At 38.3% G+C, this 26056-nt stretch overlaps 1 protein-coding gene across 3 annotated transcripts in view; it reads left to right on the top strand.

The window, feature by feature from the left end:
* FLT4 (fms related receptor tyrosine kinase 4) overlaps positions 1–26056 on the top strand; it is a 1292248-nt gene that overhangs the window by 1076904 nt on the left and 189288 nt on the right. For all 3 annotated transcript variants that reach the window (XM_044069598.1, XM_044069597.1, XM_044069599.1), the window contains exons 19-21: positions 15217–15330; positions 22049–22137; positions 24148–24295. In XM_044069598.1, the coding sequence (XP_043925533.1) occupies positions 15217–15330; positions 22049–22137; positions 24148–24295 (351 nt within the window). The remainder of the gene's footprint in view (positions 1–15216; positions 15331–22048; positions 22138–24147; positions 24296–26056) is intronic.

Here is a 26056-nt window from a genome sequence, read left to right as displayed (position 1 = left end):
GCTAACCTTAAAATAAATGACCACACCACTATCACAGTAGCAGCCATCTATATTCCTCCAGGAGACAACATTCCTCTGCTCGAAAATATTCTTTCATACTTTTCACAACACATTCCCAATGAAACTATCCTCCTTGGGGATGTCAACATTAACTGGTTAACTCTCAGTAATCCAAACTTTTATACTCATATTAATTTATATGGCTTTACGCAGCTAATCTCCCAGCCTATCCATTCAAACAACTCTCACACGTCTAGTACTCATTGACTGGGTACTTGTATCTAATCCTTCCAAATATCATAACCCTGACACCCTACTAAACACCCTGAGCAATCACTCCCCTATAAAATTGCATAGGTTCACTCCCCACTTCTCAAAACCTCCTAAATTTATCACTTGTTATAAACTCTCTAATTTCCATCCAGAAACCTTTAATACTCTCCTCTCTAAAATAAACTGGAAATTCCAACCCCCACTAGAAGAAGAAGCAGTCCTAGCTTTCAACTCCACCTTCCTTAGCATCTTAGACTCACTTGCTCCCCCTTGCAAAGTCCAAATTAAGTCCACCATATCTCCGTTGCTTTAAAAATTCACTCGTACCCTTATGTTAACTAGAGACAAACTATGGAAAAAATTGTCACAAACTAAGTTCTCTGCAGACTAACAAAAATATAAAGAACTCAAAAATCTGACAAAAAAACGCATAAACAAAGATAAAAAGGACTTCTATAACAAACCTCCCACAGCCCTAAAATCTAATCCTAAAAAATTCTGGAACTCTATTAACCAAATATTACATCCCGGTAATCTTAGCTCCCCAATCCATGCCCAAACAAGACATCTGAAGTAACTGCTACTATCTTCAATACCTATTTTATCGATTCAATATCTAAGCTACTAAACCCTAACCCAAACTGCCTTGCTACTAACATCTCCAACTTTTCTAAACCTACTCCTAATACTATCTCCTCAAATACCTTCTCCCTCAAACCTGTACCTACTATCTACATCAAATCTCTACTCTCTAAATTAAATCCATGCTCAGCATCAGCTGACAATATTCCTTCCACCTTTCTTCTACTAGCAGCTGACTCTCTTGCTCTCCCTGTATCTATCCTAATTAATCACTCTATCTCTGAATCTAAAGTCCCTTCCATCTGGAAACAATGCTACACTCTACCTATACAAAAAGGCAGTAGGTAACTCCTCTGATATCTCCAACTTTAGACCTCTCGCTATCCTCACCCCTCTCTCTAAAGTACTAGAAAAATGTATTTATAAACAAGTTAAGCAGTATCTAATACAGAAAAATCTGCTTATACTTACACAACATGGCTTCAGACCCAAACATAGCATCACTACAGCTCTATTATCCTTCCTCAACACTGTCTCTATAGCCATGGATGACAATAAACTTATTTCTTGCCTATTCTTGGACCTTTCAAAAGCTTTCAACAGTGTCTCACACTCTCTTCTGCTGCACAAACTGCATAACCTCAACTTCTCCTCTGATACTGTTACATGGTTCTCCAGTTACCTCACTGATAGATCTCAATCAGTGAGATGGCACTCTGCACTCTCCCCTCCTCTCCCTGTCAAAATGGGTGTACCTCAAGGGTCTATCCTAGGCCTTTACTTTTTAATATCTTTACTAATCAGCTCTATACCTCCTGTCCTCAGTCATCTTTAGTGCAATATGCAGATGACTCTACAGTCATCACCACAGCCAACTCTCCCTCTAAGCTCTTTTCAGCTACTCAAGCATCTTTTAACTTAGTTGAAACATGGCTCTCCAACAACCAGGTAATCCTTAACCCTAAAAAACAAAGCTGTTACTCTTCCTACCTACAAAGTTCAACAATATTAAACCCTCCTCCATACAGTCCCTTAATAACACTCCCATTTGGGTAGAAATCACCACTAAGCTCTTAGGCATAAACATTGACAATCAACTTAAATTTGACTTGCATGTTAATAACTGTATCAAAAAAAAAACATTCAAAACTAGGGCTCCTTTACCGTAACAAGAAATTCCTTACCTCTGAAGCCAAGATTACTCTCTCTCTTACTATCTTCTATCCAGTCTAATGTACAATTCTCAGATTCTCACAAATCTTAACTCAACACTCCTGACCAAACTTGACTCTACCTACAACAAGGTAGCTAGATTTGCTGCCCAACAAACCTACAAATCCCATCACTGTCTCTCTCTAAAACACCTAAACTGGCTTGAATTACCCCACCACCTTCTTCTCTCTCAGCTGCAGATCATCCATTCTATCCTATACCAGCCTTCCAACTGCCCAGCACTATCCCCTCTCATCTCCCATTATTCTCCCTCCAGACCTCTCCAAAGCTCTAACCAAGACCTACTACACATCTACAAACCCAAGTCTAAATTTGGATGCAACATGTACAGTTATCACTCCACTATTGACTGGAATAAGCTCCCACTAGAAATCAGGACCCTTCCACATCCTAAACAATTTAAGACAGCCACCAAAGAGCACTTTAAAAGTCACTGGTCCTGCCACTACACTCTTCCCTCCTTAACATCCCCTACTTCTCATACCTTAATCTACTTTCTGCCCTTAACTCACTCTTCTCACTAGCTCTCTCTAATCTTCCTTGACTACTCTTTCTACTGTCTTCTAAAATCTATTAAGCAAATTGCCTCAGAGAAGCATTATATTGTAATTGTCTTGCTTTCATGCAACTACATCATCATAAAACTGGGTTTTTGTAACCACTTACCCCAAAAACTATACTCATCTTAAAGACATAGGGTTTATACTTATTTAAGGCACTCTGCTAGGCTTAATAAGGTAAGGCCCAATACCTTATACTGTTAAATACTTATTGCTTATTATAAAGTTGCATGTGCATTGTAGCCTTGTGCCTCTGTCCAGCAGTGACCTGGATCCTCGATGAATCGGGTAATCCAGGTTTCTCTCCACAGAACAGTAATCTAGGCTCCTGAACAGAGTGCCTCATGGTTTCGGATTTTATTTTGGACCGGGTCTCTAAGCCACATAGGAGATAAATCTATCCTCCAGCTATATCTCTCTTATACGCCTTCTAAAATATCCGGCAGTGGTTTCTTTTGGTTTATTTTGGATTGGTGGGTTTGATGTGATGAATCCGTCCGGACATTGCATGGCCATTTGGACACATGTCACAGGCAAATGTCACCTCTGAGCAGACGGAATGAGCTGGATATTCCTTCAATTTGGCAGCATATGATATGACAGATTTTGGAGTCCCTTTTATGAGTTTGGGTGAGAACTTTTGGGGGTCTCCAACTGCTGCAGATGTCGGATACATAATACATCGCATGGCGTGTGTACGATCATTGTGGTATAATGAAGAGTACAGGGAACAATGACCCCTCTAGATCTCTGGATGTGAATCCCTTTCATGATCAGGTGGGCAATGTAGAAGGTCTTTCTAACCACTTTAGCAATGTGAGTGTCAAAAAGAAAGGCCTGTCAACCTGGGTCCCCAGGTCCCGATAACTCTCTCTGTGCTTAGTGGATTGCCACCTAGTAGTTTTGGTTACCTTTTTTTTTCGGGAAGGGTATGTATTTTTTTTTTTTGCTTTACTTCTTCAGGGGCTGGGCACCAGCTATCATCGTTTCGTGAGTCCCTTCTTTTCTTTTTATAGATTTTTTATTGACACTGTATAACATTGTACTGCTACTTAATGCCTTGTAATAATCCTGTAACATTGCTGTTTAATGCTAATTTATAATGAAAATTGCATAATATGTTGGAGCTTTTCTCCACGGACCTCCACTGAAAAAGGGCTCTTCAGTTCAGTTGGACAATGCCGATCAACAAATGTAAAATAAAATAAATAAATAAAAATAAAATAAATAAATAAATCCAGCTTCCAAATGACAAAATCAGAATGGTATTCACCTCTTCCGTTAAATCGCCATCAAGAAATCCAAAATCAGAAGAACTGACAGTATTCACCTCTTCCGGCCCTCACGATAGCTGAAACATGCCCAACACTCCTCCAAAAATGACCATTATAAACATGAAACACTTCCAACTTACATACGACCACTAATACAGATGCTGGTAGCAAACACAACAGTTTAGAAACACAAACTGATAGTCCTTGCCCAAAAATAATTCTCCCTAACAGCAGAGAGAAAGAAATATTGAAAAAGACTAATCGGAGCCCCTTTGCTTAACAAACAAGCAGCGACTGTGACCCACTGCAGTCTTCCATGACTGCCAGGCCTTTTACTTCATATATTCTTATTGGAACCGCAAAACTTATTTATAGAATGGCTTGTTGAATGTATAAAAATACATCAACTGCCCATGTTTTGAATGTCAATTATACAGTAAATTTCAACCAGGTTCTATAAATTTCAAAGCGAAAAACTTTGCTTTATGGAAGACGCCAACAGTCTATAACATACCACGGTTTTCACTATTGATAAAAGAAAATTGAGGGTATGTAAAAAACACAAAAAGCCAGAGCAGTCTCTGTCCCCAATATTGTAGCCAGATATAGTTACCAACAGATGTAAATCCAACTTGTCACAATGAATAATGCCTTCCTGAAGACGAAACCTTGCCAGACTCCAAGACCATTGTCACAAATGATGAAAATCTTACACTCCCAGCAACATTAGAAGCACAAAGCCTTTCAAACACAAAACGAACCTTGTAAACGAATAACCATGATGAAACCAGTTGGCCTCAGTATTCCATTAGGAGGCAAGAGTTGCCGAAAATATGGATATAACAAGAGCTGAATACAGAAGCTGTTGCTCCAGCAGACGCCACCAGCAGACTGAAGCAAAGGAAACTACCGCAACCAAAACCTCTGCAAGGATGGCAGGTGCTCAGGCTCAAAAACCAAAATACATATCAACAAAAAGCCAGCACCCAACTGGAGCATACATATTTTTAATGTGTAAAAACACAAAAAAAAGACCGGTTTCGGCCCAGTGGCCTTTTTCAATGTGAAACACAATCAGTAAAAGTACCACATTATATACCAAACTATAATAGTATATAATGTGGTGCTTTTACTGATTGTGTTTCACTTTGAAGAAGTCTATTGGGCCAAAACCGGTCTGTTTTTTTGTGTTTTTATACATTAAAAATATGTATGCTCCAGTTGTGCTGGCTTTTTGTTGATATATATTTTGGTTTTTGAGCCTGAGCACCTGTCGTCCTTGCAGAGGTTTTGGTTGTGGTACTTTAAGAATTCCGTCATCATTCAGTCCTAATCAATGTCAACTATACTCCTGGTAGACCTGGTAAACATAAGGGATGAAACTGAGGGAGGTCTTGAACCCAGAAATCTTGAGAGCTCCCTCTCTAGGGATCTGTTGCTTGCAGAAGTTTCATTTCTTGGAGACTTATCAGGTATAACAATAGTGTCAGAACTGATGGGCACTGACACTGACTGCCATAATACAGGTTGCTTAGGGCAGCCTGGAGCCAAAGACAGGCTGAGCAATCTTTGGAGGCAGTGAAGGAGTGGAGTGGGACATTATTGAAGGTGTTTCTTCCTCTTTTCTTTTTCTATGGCTATGCTTTTTTCCCTTTTTCTTTAGACTTTTCTGTTCTCTTTTCCACTATTTTTGTTGCTCTTTTGCTTTGGTGCTTTTCTCTCTGAGAAGATGTATCTTTGCATCTCCCACTGTGGCAGACAGAATGTCTTTTGAAATTAGTTTTCTCTTTCTCTCCACTGGTCAATAAAATGTAATTTTTTTAAAATCAAGTTTGTTTGAAAATGAATGAAATTTGCAGGAAAAGGAAATAGAAGCAACCCAAGACAGGACAGAGGAGAAAATAATGAACATTTGAGTCTTTCCTGTGAGGAAACAATTAGGAAACTGTAGGCTTAGGTAGGCCTCTGCTTAATAAGACAGAAGAGAAGAAGGGGAAATATAGAACTTGAAAAGTGCGTTTAAAACTTATATAATTTGAAGGTTATATGAAATATATAGAGTATCTAGCCAAGGTGAAGACATGTACTTACCTGTTTTGGTGGATTATGTCTGGTGCAGATGGTGGAAAATGAGATCTGGGGAATGGGCAAGCACACTGCATCAGAGGAGAGGGGGAGCTCAAGTGTCAGAGAAGCTTATGTGTAGAAATAATTGCTGAAGGTGGATAATCCAACATTCAGGATGAAGAGAGAGGATAATATAGGATCTAAGTTTATTTTATGAACTTAGCAATCGTGTTGTATTTCTGTATAAAACATTGGTGGATGCAGTAGGCCTTTTATGGTGCATCTTTAAGATCAAAGCATCATGGGTTTGTACTTTTCACTGCCTGCATGAAACCTGTTTTTAGAGCACATTTATCCACATGAAGAGACAGAACTACTGTCGAATGTGCTGTGAACAAAACTGTTTGAGCAACTTTGCCCATCTAAAGGGAAGGAAAGAAATTCTGAGCTATGTACTGAGTGTATAGCACCTGTATTTCCTTATTTATAAATCTAGTAACTATTCAGCCACTGTTGCAAACTGTTGATGCTGCAGCTGCACGAACAGTGCCAGTAGCCAAAGCAGTGACAGTGTCAAAGACAGTTCTCTCAATAACACAGCTGATCAGAGAAGAAGACCTTGAAGCATATCTGGTAGCCATTAACAAGCATTGCCACCAAGATGGATGGGATTAGAGTCACTCAAATGGAATTCTCTTAGATGAACTTACTGGAGAGCATTTAAAATCCTTTATGGACAATGAAGGGATTGATTCCCCAAATTGTGGAAAGGTTAAAAAAGGCATTGCAAGCCTAAACGCATGTTACCTCTGAGAAACAAGCTCAAATGTTTCATACCTGGACATTTTCTCCTAACAAAATGTTAAGATGTCAGTTATGTGTTCTAAAACATGTACTTAAATCATGGTTAAGGCTTTGGAGTAATCATACTAAAAGTAAAATCACAGAAGTGATAGCCAATGATAAATTTAAAAAGGGCTGAACATTTTTTGATACTGGCAGAGGGATCGTTATGCAGTGAAACTATGTTTGTACTGAGCGGTTTAGACCTATGGTACAGCATGTGGCAAATTCTGCTAACAAACAAAAATATCAGCTGTAGCCATACTCTGCTTTAAATGTAGAAGGAAGGGCCACATAGCTAAATGTTGAGCTAATAATGGTAACACTTTCAAACCTGAAATAAATGTAACCAGAGAAAAGCATACAGCTAATTATGCTATGCCTATGGAATGGAATGAATTTTCTGCAATTGAAATAGAGTCTGCCTTTTGTTATTGTGCTACAGCAAAGTAAATGAATTGCCTTAACTGATAGCCTGGAGCTGTAGGGACTAGTAGAGCTGGTCTATATCATATGAGCAAATGTTAACAATGTCGAAGCTCTAAAGACCGAAAATGCCAGACCTCGAACTCTTTATTGTGGGGGGCTGCACCCCCATCCCACCCCACCCCCGCTAAATATATATTCCAACTCCAGGATCACACTACAGTGAGGAAAGGGAAAATATTCCAACCTTCAATTTACTGAAATCCCACAAGAAGCACTTCAAGGTCCGGAATTTCGCTGTTTAGAGCGTTCAACATTGTTGACATTCGCTCATATGACCCAGTAGAGCTAGGTAGCACGGTCATGCTTATAAAGTCACAGTATGTATGTAAAAAGAACACTCTTTCTAACAAATTAAATGAAGTAGTCTGTATTCACAGCAGTAGAAAACAGTATCCTGTTACCCAAATACAAAAACAAAATTCTATTTGGAAGATAGTTCACCTTGTTGCTGTTATGACCAATTTAACACGACACAAAAATATGGTAAGATTTTTCTCTACTTTAACTATTTGTGGATGCAATAGGAAGAAGTCATTATTTTTGATAAATGATTATAAATGTAGAAAAGGAAGCAGCAAATGATTAAGCCAACAAATAAACCTCTATCTGTTCTGTAAAAGAGGGTAACAGCCACTAGACACATATGTTAGAGAATATGAGTCTAACAGTCATCAAGGAATAGTTTTAGAAAGATATAGACACCTTTCTTCAACAGGACTCCAATAATTGACAAGACTCTAGAAAAAGACATACTGGAAGTCAGTGAAGCTCTCACTTAAAACACAACTTTTATTCCAATAACGTCTGAGGTGAAACAGTAACAATTATGGTATTAACTTATTCATAACATGCAACTGACATTCACTGAATATTTAGATTTGCTTTTATTTACTAAGGTTGTAAAAACACTGTAAAAAACTTTTCACAAAGGACAAAGCCAAAAAAAATGGTATAAAAATAAGACTTTCATTCTTTATTAAGTAGAACTTCTTTAGATTACACATTTTAAAAAAAGTCTTTTAAAATGTGAATAAACCAATCACAATTCTTGGTGCAGTGAAGGCTGAATATAAAGAACAAAAACCACAAATTCAACTTGCATCACTAAAATATATTAAATAGTAACAGTTTATCTGATAAAAGTGAGTATCTCAACAGTAAATACTTAAGAGAAAATAAAGTTAACACTTTGCTCACTGCTGCAATAAAAATGAAACAAAATAACACAGTGCAGCATTCAAAGTTTACCTGCTCTAATGCACAATAAGCTTGACAGAGAAGTTCCATCATTTAAACCAGGGGCTTGTGTTACACCTTGTTTCTAACCCTGAAGAATTAATATGTATTTTTTTATTATATAACCTCCTTGAAGTACAACTACATTTAGACAGTAGACAGCTATTGCATACAGATACACAATATATTTTTTTCTGTGGACCTACTATAACCTAGGGGACTTTATAATGAAATAAATATGAAATATTTATTGTAAAAAATATTGTAACAAAAATGTTTTAAAAAATGTTTTATATCTTTAAGTGACTAGTTATTGTCAGTATCTGATTTTACATTGTGTTTATTTTCACCAAATACTCAAATTGTTGGTTTGTGTGCACCTATTTTAAAAAACTTGAAGGCTTATGAGCCAAAGCACTAGCTTAATATTGTTAGAATAAAAGTTTTTTAATTGAGAGCTTTATGGACTTTAAATATTTTGTATCAATAGCTTTTGAAAGCCTGAAAGGGAGAAAATAGCTAAGGTCAGAGAAAGAAGAAGAGCCAGTACACCCCCCCCCAAAAAAAAAAAATTAAGAAATGTTAACACATACCTATGCCAAAGCATCCTACAGGAACAGAATAAATAGAATAGTACAGACTGAAAGTATTGCAAAGTAGGGAGTATAAGTGACCGGAAGATCTGAAGAGAAGGAATCATTCATTGAAAATGTGTATTCCAAGGCATTTAGTCTTGGAAGTATGGAAAATGCACAACTAGCATAGAATTCTAAACTTTCTGTCAAGCTAAAACAGAAAGCCTCTAAAATGGAGAATTTTAAGTAGCAGGTAAGGGTTGAGAAGGATAAACTTAACAACAAGGAAGATTTCAGTAGTGTAACAAAAGAGGAAACATTAATATCTAGTTGGGATTCTGAACCCATTTCTGTCAGTGTAAGATAGACAACTCAGGTAAAGGAACAGGTATCTGTAAGTAAAGGAAACAGAAAAACTGTAGATATTTCTTATTTTGAAATGCCCTTTATGGGCGCAAGCAATCTAGAGAGAAACAAAAAAGTGAGAGTGTTGTGTTCACTCTCACTGAAACAGAAGAACAGCAACATAAAGAAGAAAAGACAAAGAAGGTGGACATCCTCTTTCTGACATATGCCCACAATTCTCAATCCACAGTTAGTACATAACAGCAGATGCCCAGTGACCACGATCTCCTCATCTAATATATTGTGTGCACAGCATAGCGGAAGACAGTAAGCTTTCAATGCAGATGTCTAAGTGTATGCCTAGGTTGATAAGACTTTTACCTGTCACCAGTGTTCTCTGTAGAAATGCCACCACAAAGTACTATTTATATGTTTTTTTGGGTTCCACTTCATATCGTCGAATTATCATTTCATCAAATTTCAAAACATTGAGACCAAATCGTCGAAAACTCATATCATCAAAAACTCATAACATCGAATCTCAAGTCATTGAAAACTATAAAGCAACTAGAAATAACATCCCAGACACTGTTTACTACGTTTATGCAGGGGGGCAAGCCCCCTGCACCACCCATATGGGGGGTTCTGCTCCCACACACCCCGTAAATTAAATATACCAACTCCAAGGTCGCACTGCAGTGGGGTAGGAAATTACCTTTTTCCCCCATGTAGTAAAAACTCTGTGGGATGTTATTTCTAGTTGCTTTATAGTTTTCAATGATTTGAGATTCGATGTTATGAGTTTTCAACGATTTGAGTTTTTGACGATTTGGTCTCAGTGTTTTGAAATTCAATGAAATGATAATTCAACGATATGAAGTGGAACCATTTTTTTTATATTTGCAACATGAGGTATGCTTTATATGTGCTGTCATATCCCTCACCACAACTAAGTAACAGTCTTGTGGACAAAACAACTTCTGTGCAGAACACCACAAATACTCCACATATGACTGACATATACTAACATCCTCTTCACAGAACCTTGACATATAAAATATAAAGAAAACATTTCTGGAGCAAAATACATTAAAATGAGAAGTGCTTACTACCAATTGAAGGAAACCTCAAACAGTTAGCTGTTCCCTCCTGAATAACAGTCTATCAAACATTGCCTCCTTATTCACCAGACGCCTCCTCTTCGGAGATGAAGTTAAACATGCCAGGGCTCTATTCCTTAAGTCTCCAACCCTATTCTGTTCCAATTGAGTGGCATGGAGGATGTCTAACATATATAATCTCTGCTCATCCAAAAGACTTCGTAGATGCCTATGCCACCCTTCTACCACATTCTGTCTCCTTGGATACCCTAATGTGCGGTTGTCCCATTGATTCTAAAAGGTAACATCAAACAGTGGGGGAAGTCTTTCAGCAGCTGATCCTCTCATTCCATACCTCCAAGGTCTACCTAGCACATAATTCTCCCTAAAGAATGTGCATAACTGTTTGCCAACATCAGGCATATCTGGTTCAATATCATTTAGGGTATCAGCAACAGACTCAGGACATATGAATGCCAACACTGGGATTTGTTTGCCATGCTGCTACTGAACTCTGAGGCCAGAAGCAAATTCTATATCTGCCTTCAGATGATCTGCCAAAGGTGGAGCCAGCAACTCTTTGGAATGCTGCCAGTGAAATGTGCTTGGATAGCATTTACTGCACCTTTTTCAAAATCACTGAGCACCATCCATGCACACAATACAAGATCAAACCAGACACAAAAGGAGAATACGCAGTTCCAAAAGGTGTTGTAACACTCCTCAGACTTTGCAGGTAAAATACAATAGACAACTGGAGTAATTTTAACTGCACTTGAGTCTTCCAATCTACAATGTATGGTGCACACTTGTTTACTTTCAGTTGTACTGATAGGAAAGGTCCCATCCACTAAAATGTACTCGGATGCACATAACACTTGTAAATTGTTTTCAGAAGTAATAATGACACAATTACCCACTACTCATGACTTCCTTGTGTGTTCCATGATAAAGCGGCTATTTTTAATAGGCAAATGTTCTGTTGATAAGTCACCCAATGTATGCATATCACTATACATTGCTTTACTTTTTTGTTGCCTTACTCTGTTAACTGTTTGCTTCAGAGCAGATGTGTTAGGTAATGAACTGACGACAGTACTTGGTGTCCTGGCCAGTATTTCAGAAGATCCTCAATGGAATGCTCAGCCCTTCTCTTAATACTTTCCTTGACTTCATATATTTAAGATTTGATGGCATCAGGGGCATGAAAATGAAATGTACTCTTCTCCAACCTTTATGCATAATCTACCAGTTCTGTCACACATCTACCTTTGCACTTATCTTTTAGCTTCCTGGTACAACATCAATATGTTCTATCATTCACGGATTTCTCATGTATATATTCATAACCATCCATACATAACATCTTTTTCCTTTTGACTTAAAATAGTTTCATACATGTTACCATTTACACCTGGGACAAATCCAACATCAGCATCCACCATAGTCTCCATAATGGAACAAATGCAAGAAATCTCTGTTGCAACTACAACTCCTAGCCACTGCAGGTGTTATGAAAGTACGCTCAATACACCTTACCTTGACATGTTGCTATCAACACCCGAGACAGATATCCACCTAGTGAATCATGTATGCTGTTCCCTTAGATTATACTTTGGACATTCATGCTTCCTTGTTTACATCTTTGTAGACGCATACGTAGAAATGACATTTCCTATGCGGAAACATATAAAAGAACGTCCCATCACAAAAGATTGACTCTACCATGCATCTTGACAATCTGGGGTTGATGTTTCTTGGTTTGATGTATTGCCCATTGGAAAACTGCAATTCGAACTTCTCATACTCGATTGCCTGCATAGCAAACCACCATAAGCAGAGCACTAATGATATTCTTGTTGAGCCAAATATAGGAATCCTAAATAAAAGAAATAGCTTTCTATACTTCTGGTTTATAAAGGAAAAATGCAAGAAAAAAAATGGTAAGGCAGATATTGTAACTGTTACTATAGAATGCTGGCATGAGTTGCCTTTCCTAAAAGTGTTAGACACTAGTGCCTATACTGGTAGGAGAAGAGGCAGTGCCTTTTACATCACAACACTGTGATCTGATCCTGAGGAAATTCTAAAGCTGTGCGACCTCCAAATAAGGATGATAAACTTTGAAAAGGCACAATGTAAAGATGACAGCTTGAGCAAAGCAAGGGAAATATAACTAGAGTGATAGGGGAAGAGGTCGAACAAAATGTCTTCCTACCCATATTTTGAGTTACAAATTGGTTTATTGTACATAGTAAGTAAATGCAAACAGGAAGTACTGCATCAGCCATTAATGCCCAAATTGGTCATAAACGATGATGTGGTTAGCATGGTTCCATTCATTTTATCAGGTTTGGTTTTGTTGAAAGTAAAATTTGCAGCATTATGATGAACTGTGTTTGATCAAATGCATCTTTATTAGTGGTCAGATTGTGTTTGTTTAAACAATGTTTTATTGCTTTTTTGCCAACAGGCAAAACCCTCCACTTCTGCAAGATAGCCTCATTGCAAGAGAGATGGCAAGGGAGATCTGTCCATCCTGGGCCCTGAGAGGACATGCCTTTTTCTCCCACCCAACTCCATACTAGCAGACTTCTCTGCAGGTTCAAACCTCTTGTCAGGACCAAAGAGACCTGGCCACCATTCGTGTTAACCCTCTCCTTCCAGAAAAGCCATGCCTATCCTCCCTCACCTGCATCATCAAGTGTCTGATCTGCTGGTCAAACTCATTCAGAGCTTTATCCCTGTGTTGCATTTTGATGCTACTGGCATCTTTATTTAATGTACTATCATACCATGTGTTGCACAATAGTTTGTTCATCCACCCTGCAAAGGCGTATCTGCTCCCAGCTGCTTTGTGTAATGGATAAAGTAGGCGCCACTGTGCTGTCCCATTCATTGGCATCACTGCTGGTTTCTTTTGCACAGTGGTGACACTGAATACATTTACAATAATTCACGTATGTCAATTTCCCAGCTGAGATCGTTTCCTTCACCTTGTACTTTTGAGCTTCACTGGCTCCCATAAATGTTGCTCACTATATACGACATATCAGCTTTGAACTACGCCCATCTTTCTGTGGCTGTACAGATAGTGCCAGCTCTTCACTTACGTGCACAATGCAAGGACCAGTGTTCAGTTGTGTGCCAGACCTTTGGAAATCATTCGCTGCTTTCGTTAAACCATGCTGCCATTGCTTTTTTCTTCCTCTATCCTTTTTCACGCAACTCTGCTTCCCAACCATCAAGACAACACCAGAGCATAAGGGGTGTTTCAAATTTTGTTTTAAATCCACCCCCACCTGGCTGAGATGGGACCCATATCACCATAGGGGTATCCTATGCTCTCTGCCTGATGTGTGCTGAGCTTTCGCACGTGCCTAAACAGGACTATTGTCACAGCCTGGGACTGCCAAGCACAGGACCTCTGATCCTATGAACATTGTTTGCATGCCAACCTCAACTTGCATGGGACTAGACTGGTCATCTGGCACTACCAAAAACCAACCCAAATAATGTCCTAGTCATAAACTAGTCACTCCTACCTTCGCTTGCCTGGCTTTTTCAGTACTCAAGACATCTGATCTTGGGTAATCAGGGTCGTACTCATGATTTTAGTGCTTGCGCCACAGAGCTGGGCCATGCTGCTGCTTTTTTTGCTGGTTTGGATTACAATCAGACTTCTGCATTGTGCGCTGGTTATAAAGGCTTTGATATTTGTGGTTGTTGACAAATTCACTGAAGCATTTTTCTGTTAAAAATAGACTGAACAAGCTTCAGAAGAAAGAAATTATATCTTGACGACCTCATAGGTAGTTACATTGGTTAGGGGGTGTAAGGTACATAGCTGCTTGCGTGGTGGTGTGGGTACTTTGCTCTTTTCATAAAATTATTCAGCAGCCCATCCAGTCATTAGTCTCTGCCAGTCTTGACTCTATTGGTCTCCAGTTAAATCTATGCTCTCCATCGGACTCTGTCCACAACTTTCTAACATTTCAGCCACAGAGTGGTGTCTGAAACTTTCTTATGTTTTTTTTCATACAAGGCAGACCATTAAGGGGAATTAGGATGGCTTTGACAACCTTTTTGTAGCAGGAATGGTCTACTGTATAATTCAGTTTTCAGTGCATATTTTGGGTGTATTTGTTGATCCTTTTCTTTCCTCTATGTGTCTGCAACGATTTGCATTTATGAACACAAACACATTGCCAAGCTTATTACTGCTTACGGTATGACTGAAATGGTATCAAGTCATAAAAAGGCATGACAGCAACTGGTGGTGAACAGTAGACACCATAGTGTTTAGTACTGCCGAAGAGAGTTGTAATATAGACAGACAACAAAACCCCAACATTCCTTACTACACCACAAATTACTTTTTATTGTACAAGAGAAATCATGCCTAAAAATGAGATTGAATGCAGTTGTTACTGCTTCTATGAGTTCTGCTACAGTAGAACAGTATATAAGATGGAGGCTAGCTATATGTGACTTACACCCCTGTATGTTGACAAGACTAACCAAAATAAATGTCGTTATTGAGGTCTAGATTTGCACTAAGTTTGCAAAAAGAGGACTATGTTTTCATGTGGGAATTCTCTGAGGGTTTCTGTAGATTCATTTCTCTTGTCTGTTGCAGATGGGGCCACAGCTAGTGAACAGAAGGCACTGATGTCTGAACTAAAAATACTAATACACATTGGAAACCACCTCAATGTTGTCAACCTGCTTGGAGCCTGCACCAGATCTAATGGTAAGTGTGGTAGTCTAGGAGAGAGAGAGTTTATACTGACACCATTTCATTTATGCAAACACTTATTTATTTATTTATTTATTTACTTAATTACTTACCAGGAAGGTCCATTGGACCAAAGTGAGCCCATTTTGTGGTGTAGAGGCCTGAGGAGAAAAGCTCCACAAAGGTTAAGTAACAATCATAATATGAACAACCCCATGATATTAACAAAAAACAATACAGGGGGTTACAGTGTGATGTAATCATTAGTTTATGCTAAGCACACAACAGATTTTTACATTTATGTAATATTAACAAACAATAAAGGATATACAGTGTTATATGAACACTAGTCTAAGCTAGGCACACTAGATTATTTACATTTATGGTATTACACAGTTCACAAGAAGAGGGTGAGTTGCAGTTGAACTAGTACAGATCTAGCAAATACAATCATTATGCAGTAATTCATGTAGTCAATATAGTTATTATGCAGTGTTTTGCAGTAGTGAGTAAGTTCCTATAAAAAGAATATTAATTTATTGAAATGTGAAGTTTTATTATGAGTAAATTGATAGATTTAGATGGAAATACAAGTGGTTAGTACAGATGAGATAAGCTATGGAGTTATAATGGGGAACAGGTTTTAGGGAGTGTTGATTTACCACATGTGCAGAGCCAGAGAGAAGAAAAGAGAAGAGGGTGAATGGTGGTTCTGACTGACGTGGAGAACAGGGAGAAAAAAATTATTTTAGACCAGCAAGAGAAACAGTATGTGTGGTAGTATTTTATCTTCACAACCAGCCCCAAGAGAAGTAGTGCAGTTTTGCAGTCACTGAGGAAGCCGTAACATTGTCGTGCAGGTATCTGCTTCTTGTCCCTTACATGCAGTTATGCAGGCATCGGTTCACTTCTTCTACATTGTTATATACCTAAAGGACCTTCCCTATTATCTAATGTGGTACATGGAGCACTGAAAAAAGGCATGCTTGTTAGGCACCTTTCTGACATCATAAAGGTGTTTAGCAAGATATTGTTAAGCACCTCTAGTGCTGTCAGAGTTGTAAAAAATTTTGCATTCCTTCCACTTTTGTGAAAATAGTAGTACCTAGAACAACTAAAGCTGCATGCTCTACTAAGTATTAAGATTGGGTTTCTCCAGTCATAACTCTTCTTTTGTGTTCTCATTATAGATGCCAAGATTCACTTCTCAAGCTTTGTTTTGCTCTCAGGGTGAATTTCTTGACATCCAGGTCTTGAACACTTGGTTATAATCAGAGACTTGATCATAATCCTTTGTATTATTGCTGCGCTTCCTAAAATACATGGTGGAATGTAGTCAGATACCACTCTTTACTGCAGTCTCCACTTTTAGTGTCAACAAGACATAAGTAATCTACTTGTACATGTTTAGAGGTACCACTCCTTACTGCAGTCTTCACTGTTAGTGTCAACAAGACATAAGTAATCTACTTATACATGTTTGGAGGTACCACTCCTTACTGCATGTTCCACGCTAGTGCCAACAAGACATAAGTAATCTACTTGTATATGTTTGGAGGCATACCTCTCAACCTCTTAGAGCAAGCAATCTGGACAAAGCCATGAATAAAAGTGGGACAATGGCCCAAAAATAGGGACACATTTTAAATATTGCTCTTACAAACTTAGAAAGGTGATAGAATAACAAGATTTGCATTAGCATGCATTTTCTGAAAGGTATGAAGTCAGAAAATTATTTATTTTTATTTATTTTATTTTACATTTGTTAACCGGGCTAGTCTAGCTGGATAAATCTCCATTTTCAGTAGAGGCCCGGGGAGAAAAGCTCCCAGTGAGACATACTTTTAATAAACACAAAGAATACAAGTAAGACAACAATCGTAAAAAACAAGAATGAGTACAAATTGCTAATAATAAACTAGGCGAATCAAATTCACAAAAAGAAGGTACATTATCAATAAAAGTCCTGACTAGAGATAGGACAGTTTCAAGGGTTACTTAATACATTCCATACAGGCTATACCATAAGGCTCCTACTACAATAATAAAAAGAATGGAAAGAGAAGGAGGAGGAATTAAGTAATGTGAGAGGAAAGGAATGAGATAGTAGTCAAGAGATGAGAGAAAAAGAGAGACTAACAAGAGGATATGGGAAAGGTAAGAAAAATAGGTCAGAACAACGAGTGAATTGAAGTGAGAGGAAAGGTACATGCTAGATATAAAGCACCAGGAGAGGTTAAAGGTCAGGAGAGGGGTGTAGAAAAGTTAGTCAGAGTATTACAAGAGCAAAGCCAGTGATTTTGGAAGTACAGTTTGATTTGTTGTTTGAAGAGGGGTAGGGATGTGATTAGTGTTATATCCCTAGGTAGAGAATTCCATACTTGGCCTGTGGTATTAGTGAATAGTGAGTCACCAGCTAAGTTGTGAGCTTTTATAGGTTTGGTCAAGAGTTTAGAAGAGGAATTGAAGTGTATTAGGTTGGTACAAAATTTTGTGTGCAATAGAGAGTTGTGTCAGTGTAAGATAGTTTTGTAGTTCTAGCCAGCCTAGAAGTTTCAAATTAAGGCAGTGATGGGTTCTAAAGGGGTTGCCAGTGGGCAATGTTATTGTAGCAAGTTGCTAGTTTGTTTAAGTTAGATTTCTTGAGGTTAGTAAAGATAGGAGAGGCATAAAGAGTGGATATAAGATGAGAGGGCTATAGTGGCTCTGACTGATGGGGTGAGAAATGGTTTGATCCGGTATAAGGATCCCATTTTTCTGTTTACAGATTTGATAGTGTTGTTAATGTGTTGATCAAAAGAGAGATTGTTATCAATGGTTATTCCAAGCAGTTTAGTTGTAGAGTCTGGAGAGATGACAGTATTATTGTTAGAGAGGATGGTAAAATGTAGTGGGAGAGTGGTGGGGGTGAAGAGAAGATGTTTAGTTTTTTTAGCATTAAGGCGGAGGTATCGCCTAGTAAACCATGTTTCTACTGTGTTGAAGATAGTTTGGGTTAGTGTAATTAGGTCGGAAGATGAGGTTGCTGAACAAATAATTGTGGAGTCGTCAGCGTATTGAATGCAGGTGGCTTGTGGGATAACAGAGTGGAGATCATTAATAAGAATAGAGCCCTGAGGGACTCCAAGATATGGGCAATAAGGAGGAGATGTGGTTATCCCAGAGAACGGCTTGTTGTCTGTTGCAGAGATATGAACTAAACCATTTTATGGAAAGTTTGTCAAATGAGAGGGATTCCAGGATCTTAATTAAAGAAGAGTGGTTAACCATGTCAAAAGCTTTTGAAAGGTCAATGAATAGTGGTGCTATGGTGGGGTCTAAAACCATGTTGACAGTTAGCTAAGATATTGTGTAGGGACAGATATTGAACAAGTTGTTGATGAATACACTTCTCCATAATCTTTGCTAAAGGTGAGAGAAGTGCAATTGGCCTAAAGTTAGAATAATAGAGTTACCGCCTTTGTGTAGTGGGATAATATGAGAAACTTTCCAGATGTCAGGGATAGTTCCTTCTTGGGTGGTTCTATTAATAAGTATAGAAATTGGGTAGGCGCAGAAAGAGGGAGGGAAGCTTGTCAGCAGAGGGTATACAAGGTTTCAGTTTGAGGAGAAGTCGATGGATGAAGGAGGTAGAGACTGGTTGTAGAGAGAAGTTGTAGGAAGAGCTTGATAAAATATTTGGAGGTAGAAGTTATTAGTGTTCAGTTGACTTGCAAGAGATTGAATGGTTTCAGTAAAGAAGGAGTTGAAAGCATTGGCAGTTTGGTCAGGGTGTCTGGGTCAGCATTGAGTGGGGAGGGAGTTTTGACCTGGGGAAAGGAGTTTATTGACGGAAGACCAAAATTGTTTTGGTTTATTAAAATGGGTTTCTTGTAGTTCACAGTAAAACTTTCTTTGTCATTTAATATAGCTTTTGGTCAAGTTTCTTAGTTGTGAAGGAAATCAGAGTTTATTCTAAGGTGCCTCCATTTGGCCCAGACTTTGTTTCTAGAGAGGATAAGTTTTTTAGTTTCATTTGAGAGCCATGGGGCTGTATTTAACCTCATTCTAATGGTACATGTTTATTCAGAATGGAAAGAAAAGTAGAATTGAAGAATGCTACTGCTTCGTTAAGTGGAAGTATTTTTAAGGGGTTCCAGTTACAAGCTCTGAGTTCGTTTTGAAATAGGTCTGTTTTAAAGTGTTTGGTAGATCATATATTTCTAATATTAGGAGGTGAGGAAAGTCAGTCTTCTCTTGTGATAAAGGTTAGGCAATGATCACTGAGGTCATCAGGCAAAGTACCTACATTATATGTGATGTTAAGTTTATTTATTAGTATCCAGTCTAAAATGGTTTGCTTTTTACTTGGTTTGTTAAGCCTGGTAGTGGAGGTAATGGTTTGAGTGAAACCATTTAGGTTGATGTGAGCGTGGGATTTTCACTGTTGATGGTATTCCAGTCTATATTAAAGTCACCGAGAATTATAGTTTCCTGGGGGTAGTTGATGGAGACCCAGCTAAGAAAGTTTTCTAAGATAGGTATATTGTTACCAGGAGGTATATACATACAGATGATATAAAGGGCTTTTTTTGCATTTAGTTGGAGTTTACTAATGACGGCTTCCACTTTACTGTCCTGGGTTGGACAGGCAGACAGGGTAGAGATGTTGAGGTGATTTTTAAACAGAATTGCAATTAAATGTTTGGCATTATTTTCTAACTTCAGTCTTTAATGATTTGTCACTAATTTGCCAGAAAACCACAATTTTATGAAAAACAGGCCAAAGATATGAGGCAAAAATCTGGACATTCTGTGAAAATCTATACAGTTGAGATGTATGTTTTGAGGTACCACTCCTTACTGCAGTCGCCACTGCTAGTGTCAACAAGACATAAGTAATCTACTTGGACATGTTTGGAGGTACCATTCCTTACTGCAGGCTCCACTGCTAGTGTCAACAAGACATAAGTAATCTACTTATACATGTTTGGAGGTACCACTCTTTACTGCATGTTCCACTGCTAGTGCCAACAAGACATAAGTAATCTACTTGTACATGCCTGGAGGTACCACTCCTTACTGCAGTCTCCACTGCTAGTGTCAACAAGACACAAGTAATCTACTTGGACATGTTTGGAGGTACCACTCCTTACTGCAGGCTCCACTGCTAGTGTCAACAAGACATAAGTAATCTACTTGGACATGTTTGGAGGTACCACTCCTTACTGCAGGCTCCACTGCTAGTGTCAACAAGACATAAGTAATCTACTTATACATGTTTGGAGGTACCACTCCTTACTGCATGTTCCACTGCTAGTGCCAACAAGACATAAGTAATCTACTTGTACATGCCTGGAGGTACCACTCCTTACTGCAGTCTCCACTGCTAGTGTCAACAAGACATAAGTAATCTACTTGGACATGTTTGGAGGTACCACTCCTTACTGCAGGCTCCACTGCTAGTGTCAACAAGACATAAGTAATCTACTTGGACATGTTTGGAGGTACCACTCCTTACTGCAGGCTCCACTGCTAGTGTCAACAAGACATAAGTAATCTACTTATACATGTTTGGCGGTACCACTGTTTTTGCTGCTTTAGCAAAACAGCTACCATAGGTCAAGGTATGGAATATTTACCAAACAGAAACAGACATATCTTACCAAAGAACTAACAAAATGCAACATACAAGTATAAATGAGCAGGCAGATGTGATTTAGAAGGATAACATTTAGGAGCAAAAGGTATAAATTAGCAGGCTGCATATCATATACATGAACTACTAAATATTTGGTCTGTAAGGTACAGGTCTTTTAGTTTTGGTTCTGTCGTGCTCAGTAATATATGTACATGCCTTCCACATAAATCCTTACACTAGCAATATCATGTCATGAGACATGAGCTGCGTGGGGAGGAAGAGACATGCCAGATATCTCGGCAGCTGTTCATTATGTTGTTACTTAGATGTCAGCACAAATGCCAATAGAATCATTTCATATGCTTCTTAGAAAAAGCAGGTTTGTATAACTGGTATAATTACACACAGATGCATACACATATATGATTTACTTTATTTCATTTCACACTACCACACTGCCAGCATTCAATATGTCATTCAAAAAGGCACGGTCCAAATAATGCATGTTACTTTATAAACTCCCAGTCTGTTAATGCTGATACCTTCATTTTCTTCATAACTTTTTCTACTTAGGAGTGACTTGTTTCATGCAAGAAACACTGAAGAGCTGAAGAAAGCAAAGTTGTTTTTTTTTTTCATCCATACTTTAATTCCCTCCTTGTACACCTTTATGGATAATGAGATCACACGTTTCTTTTTCCTTGAAGATCATGCCATGGAGAAAAAGATTTAGCTAAAGTTGTAAACAATAAATGTGATAGGGCTAGGTGGGAGGTAGCTCAGTTAGCAGGTCTAGTAAAGGTACATCCTCAGCTGCTGGTATATTCCTAAGGCTATCTTGGACAGGATATTAAAATCTGTATTGAAAGAAAAATGAGAAGACTTGAGTTCATGTATTTTTCCTGGCTCCATATGTATACCCTATGTTTATTTTCATATGAAATAGAATTTCATTCCATTGTCTGAAGCATTCCAGCAATAGTTTTACAAATATGAAATTAATGATATCTTGTATTAGGTTTGTGTTACTCCATTTATGTTGGATAGCAATTGTACTGTTGGTGGGAAATATGTGATATTAAAACATTTAATATTGCGTTCTTTCTGCCTCAGGACCCCTGATGGTGATCGTGGAGTTCTGCAAATATGGGAACCTTTCCAACTATCTGCGAACAAAGAGGGAAGGATTTATTCCTTATAGGGTATGACCTGGGACATTACTGTAGCTAACTGCATGCTAGCTAGCAAAATATTTTTAACTAACTAGTGTGTCTCTTCAACTTAGTATACATGCACTTAACAAAAATTTAATGTAACTGTATCAGTCAGTTTTAAATATTTTCACTGAAAAGATATATCATTGTTGAGTACATTTCTTCAAGTGATTTTGATGTGCTGTGCTTGTATAAATATGCAAGGTTGCCATAGTATGCTAACAGTTAAGATTTTACATTAAGTAACCATCTGTGACTATTTAACTATCAAATAGCAAATGACAAGTCAGAAAAAAACTATTACAATAAAACATGTATTTTTGCAATAATAAGAATCCACCAAACTGTAGTAGATGTGCCATTTCAACTTTTCATTTATATCTGTTATTAATCTAGACTGAGAAATATATTAACTTGCACCTCTGATCCTAAGAAATACCTCAGTAAGCTTGGAAGCTCCTGTAGTGGTTTTTGTCATACCACAAGTCCAAGTTTACTTTTATTAACCCATTCACCTTCTTTGTCCTACCCTAGGATCATTGTGAAAATCTGCATTCTAATGTTTTTGTCAGCCTTCACTTTTGCTGTTTTCTGTTCAGGGCATACAGTTTGGCCACACGTGTCTTTCTGCTTGCCATCACAGTTTGAAACAGTTCACCATTAAATGCTCCTAATCTCTGGTCCACCACTTCTGCCACAGAGTGTTTGTTGAGCCTTTGTTTTGCTCTTCTGGTCTTACAGTGACGGCTGAGCTTTGATTCATGCTCTACTACCCTTACATTAATAACCTTGATACAAAGTGTCTGTTAAATCACTGTCCCCACTGCACTGGCCTCATTGTATCTGCTAAGCCTCTGCTCCCACCATAGTGGACTCGTGGTGTTTTCTAAGCCTGTCTTCCCACTGCACCAGCCTCACAACATCTGCTCAGTCTGTGTTCTTGTTTTTCTGAGTGCATACTATAAATGAAAATAAATACTCCGCCATGGACCAGCAACAATGGTCTCAACCAAGTGAAAATATCAGTGGTACTGAGGGCCTCCCAGTCCCCTTTCCTCTCTTTAGAATGTACTACAAGAAGTTCAGACCCATGTGAGAGAGCAAGTAGCTAATAGGCTAAACGGGGTACCAGGGAACCAGGAAAAAAGGCTTCTACTTCCTTATCTGATTTTTTATTCAGTTCAAGGATGACCTTTCCAGTCCCAGAGATAAACTGAGCTAATAACAAAAAAGATAATGGTTCCATTCTTCATTTTCCAGTCTGTTAGAGATGAGGCTGCAGCAGTGAAGTTTTAAACCTGGTCCCATCTTTAAACCTATTCTCATGGGGCAGTCATTGTCTAATACAAGGTAAATGCAACACGACTGCAGTAATAAATAGATAGATGGATTTTTTATAAGAAGGGATAGAAGAAAAATTACAAAACTAAAAAAAAAAAAAAAAAAAAAAAAAAAAAGAGAAAACAAAGGAAAACACCAAGCCAATGTACAGTAACTAGATATTAACCTATAATGCTGTTAAACTGGATTCAGATCTGGCCCAGAGACTGAGAAGACCAGCTTGCAAGAAAAGCGCTGACCACTCTGAATGACAAATATCAACTCATCTTTCGTCAGTGTGAAACTCCATATACCACTAGTGTCTCATGAGCTTCTGGGAGCAAAATGTTTTGTCACATCTGGGACTTCATCACTGAAAGATGCAAGGCAGACAGTAAATGCAAAGGTCCCCAGACCACTGGGGCACTCAGCTTCAACCCAGCTCATGTTTTTCACAAGCCATAAGAGAGCTTGTGCCCCCATACAAGCAGGATCCTTAGGAATGGCTTTGATGTATTAACTACTGAGAAGGGGGAAATGTCTTCAAGTGCAGACTTGAAAAATGCAGGCAATGTATAAAAGAAGCATAGCTGCACATGAAGAAAGAAATAGTATGGCACTTGTGGTGGCTGTAAAGTTTTTTAAAAAATCTAAGGAGTCTTTCTTTCTTTCTAACAGGAGAGGTCTCCTAAATCAACAAGCCAGCTGTGCTCCATGGTGGAGGCAGTGATGGCTGATAGAAGCAGGATGGGCATTAGCGAAGGTATTATTATGGCCAGAATGCTCACCAACCGACATCAGAACATTCAGTGGGAAATGCAAGAAGGTAAGAATTCTATGCCTTACAAATGTATTAAAAAGATTGGCTCCTGAAGCATAGTCTAAAAGCAATGGCAGAAAAGTAGTTTCTAGGAAATAAGGAGTTAATTTACAAAGAAATTGAAATTTAATTTGCTGAAGTTTGTGTCTAGAAGTTACAGGTACACACAAACATGGTGATATGTTGATGTATTTACTTTCTGCCATGGCTTCTTATTTACAAAATGTTTGCGTTTTATGAAGTTCGGAACTCAAGCACATCATGATTGCCTAAATTTGCTGGTAAGAGTGATAACATTCACTTTAGTAGCAATAATAATCATATGGTAAACTGATTGCTCATGAGGATAACCTATTTTACAGCTGACACGTGGACTATTCATAAATGCTCACAAAATCAAAAAGCATGTGGCGCAGACCTTCGATGATGCATTTCTTGTTGACTGGCTGTGTGGTATAGAGGGATGCAGCCCTAATTGTGAGCCAGGTAACCAGGGTTTGATTAGCTGTGCAGCCACTGGAGAAGCCAGGCATGGTGGAAGAGGATGGAATGCACACAGCCAGCTTGCCTTTCTCAGAGGGTGATGGATGGATTGCAGATAGTCAGTGAGCATACTGGGTGGCTGTGATTTCTCCAGTGGAGAATGGAAAAAATGCCACCTGTGCATGAGGAAGGGGGCAGGGCTGCTTGCTTGAAACTCCCTTTGTGGGGCCATGCATGTCATTAAACCTGTCCACAATATGGTCAGCTTATTGCACAGCCCTTTACCTCATGTAAAGTGAGCATGCAAGGGGGGATGGAAGTATTAAACATAAAGTCCTCAAACTAGCCCCGATGGCTGCCTACCTGGTGCCGCTCTAGGCCCACTATCATCCTTGGTGATGAGGGAAGGAGTGGTTGAATGTCAGGGGTCTGGTGACTATCAGACATCAGTCCAAAAAGTGTAAAAATGAATAAATAAATGATGTATCTCTCCAAATATCAAAATCAGGACATAATGGCATAGCTCACTTCTGCATCAGTTTTATATTATCTCATAAGACCGTCTTAAGAAAGCAGCTACTTCCATTTAAAATCTCACAAGACGTAATTCCCTTGATGTAGATGAACGTTACCATCTCTAATGCCTTGTTTTTTTATTGAAGCATTAGGCTTCTAGTATTTTTTTCATGTCTTTGCTAATTTTAGTGACCTTCTAGGACTCTCTGCATCTTATCTATGTTCCTGAGAAGATATAGAGTCTGAAGTACTTCCAGAAAGAGTTCCATAAACTATGCTCATGTCTATCAGTTTTTTACTGTCTACTTGCTGATATATCTTTCTGTATATCCCAGTAGTCTCTCATGCCTTCTTTTCTTTCTTCTTACTTCTCTCTTAAGATTTGATCTCCTGTTTTACTTCACCTATTGTCTTACTATGCGTGGTGAGCTTGGTACCAAATAGCAATGCAAATCCACTAAATGCTGAGATAAATCAGTTTTTCTGTATGAGTAATTTTAAAATTGTAGAACTGCAATTTCAGCTTTAAAAATCCCAGTTTTGGAACAGTTTAAGATTAATTATTTCATTAGCATAAATAATGTCCTAATTAAGTAATTGTTTTAAACAATCAAATCCAAATTGACCCTACAATAAATAATGCACTGGCTATGCATGCCCTCTCCCTGTTGTATAAGTAGTTTTTCGAAATAAGCAGATATAGTGGTTGCTTAGAGGTAGATGATGTACATGTCTATAGGAATCTCTTGGCATGTCAAAAGAATCTGA

The sequence above is a fragment of the Protopterus annectens genome, chromosome 4.part0, assembly GCF_019279795.1.
Source record: "Protopterus annectens isolate FY-2018-M chromosome 4.part0, PAN1.0, whole genome shotgun sequence".
In the NCBI taxonomy this organism is placed as follows: Eukaryota; Metazoa; Chordata; order Ceratodontiformes; family Protopteridae; genus Protopterus; species Protopterus annectens.
This window is presented reverse-complemented; position numbering and strand designations above follow the sequence as displayed.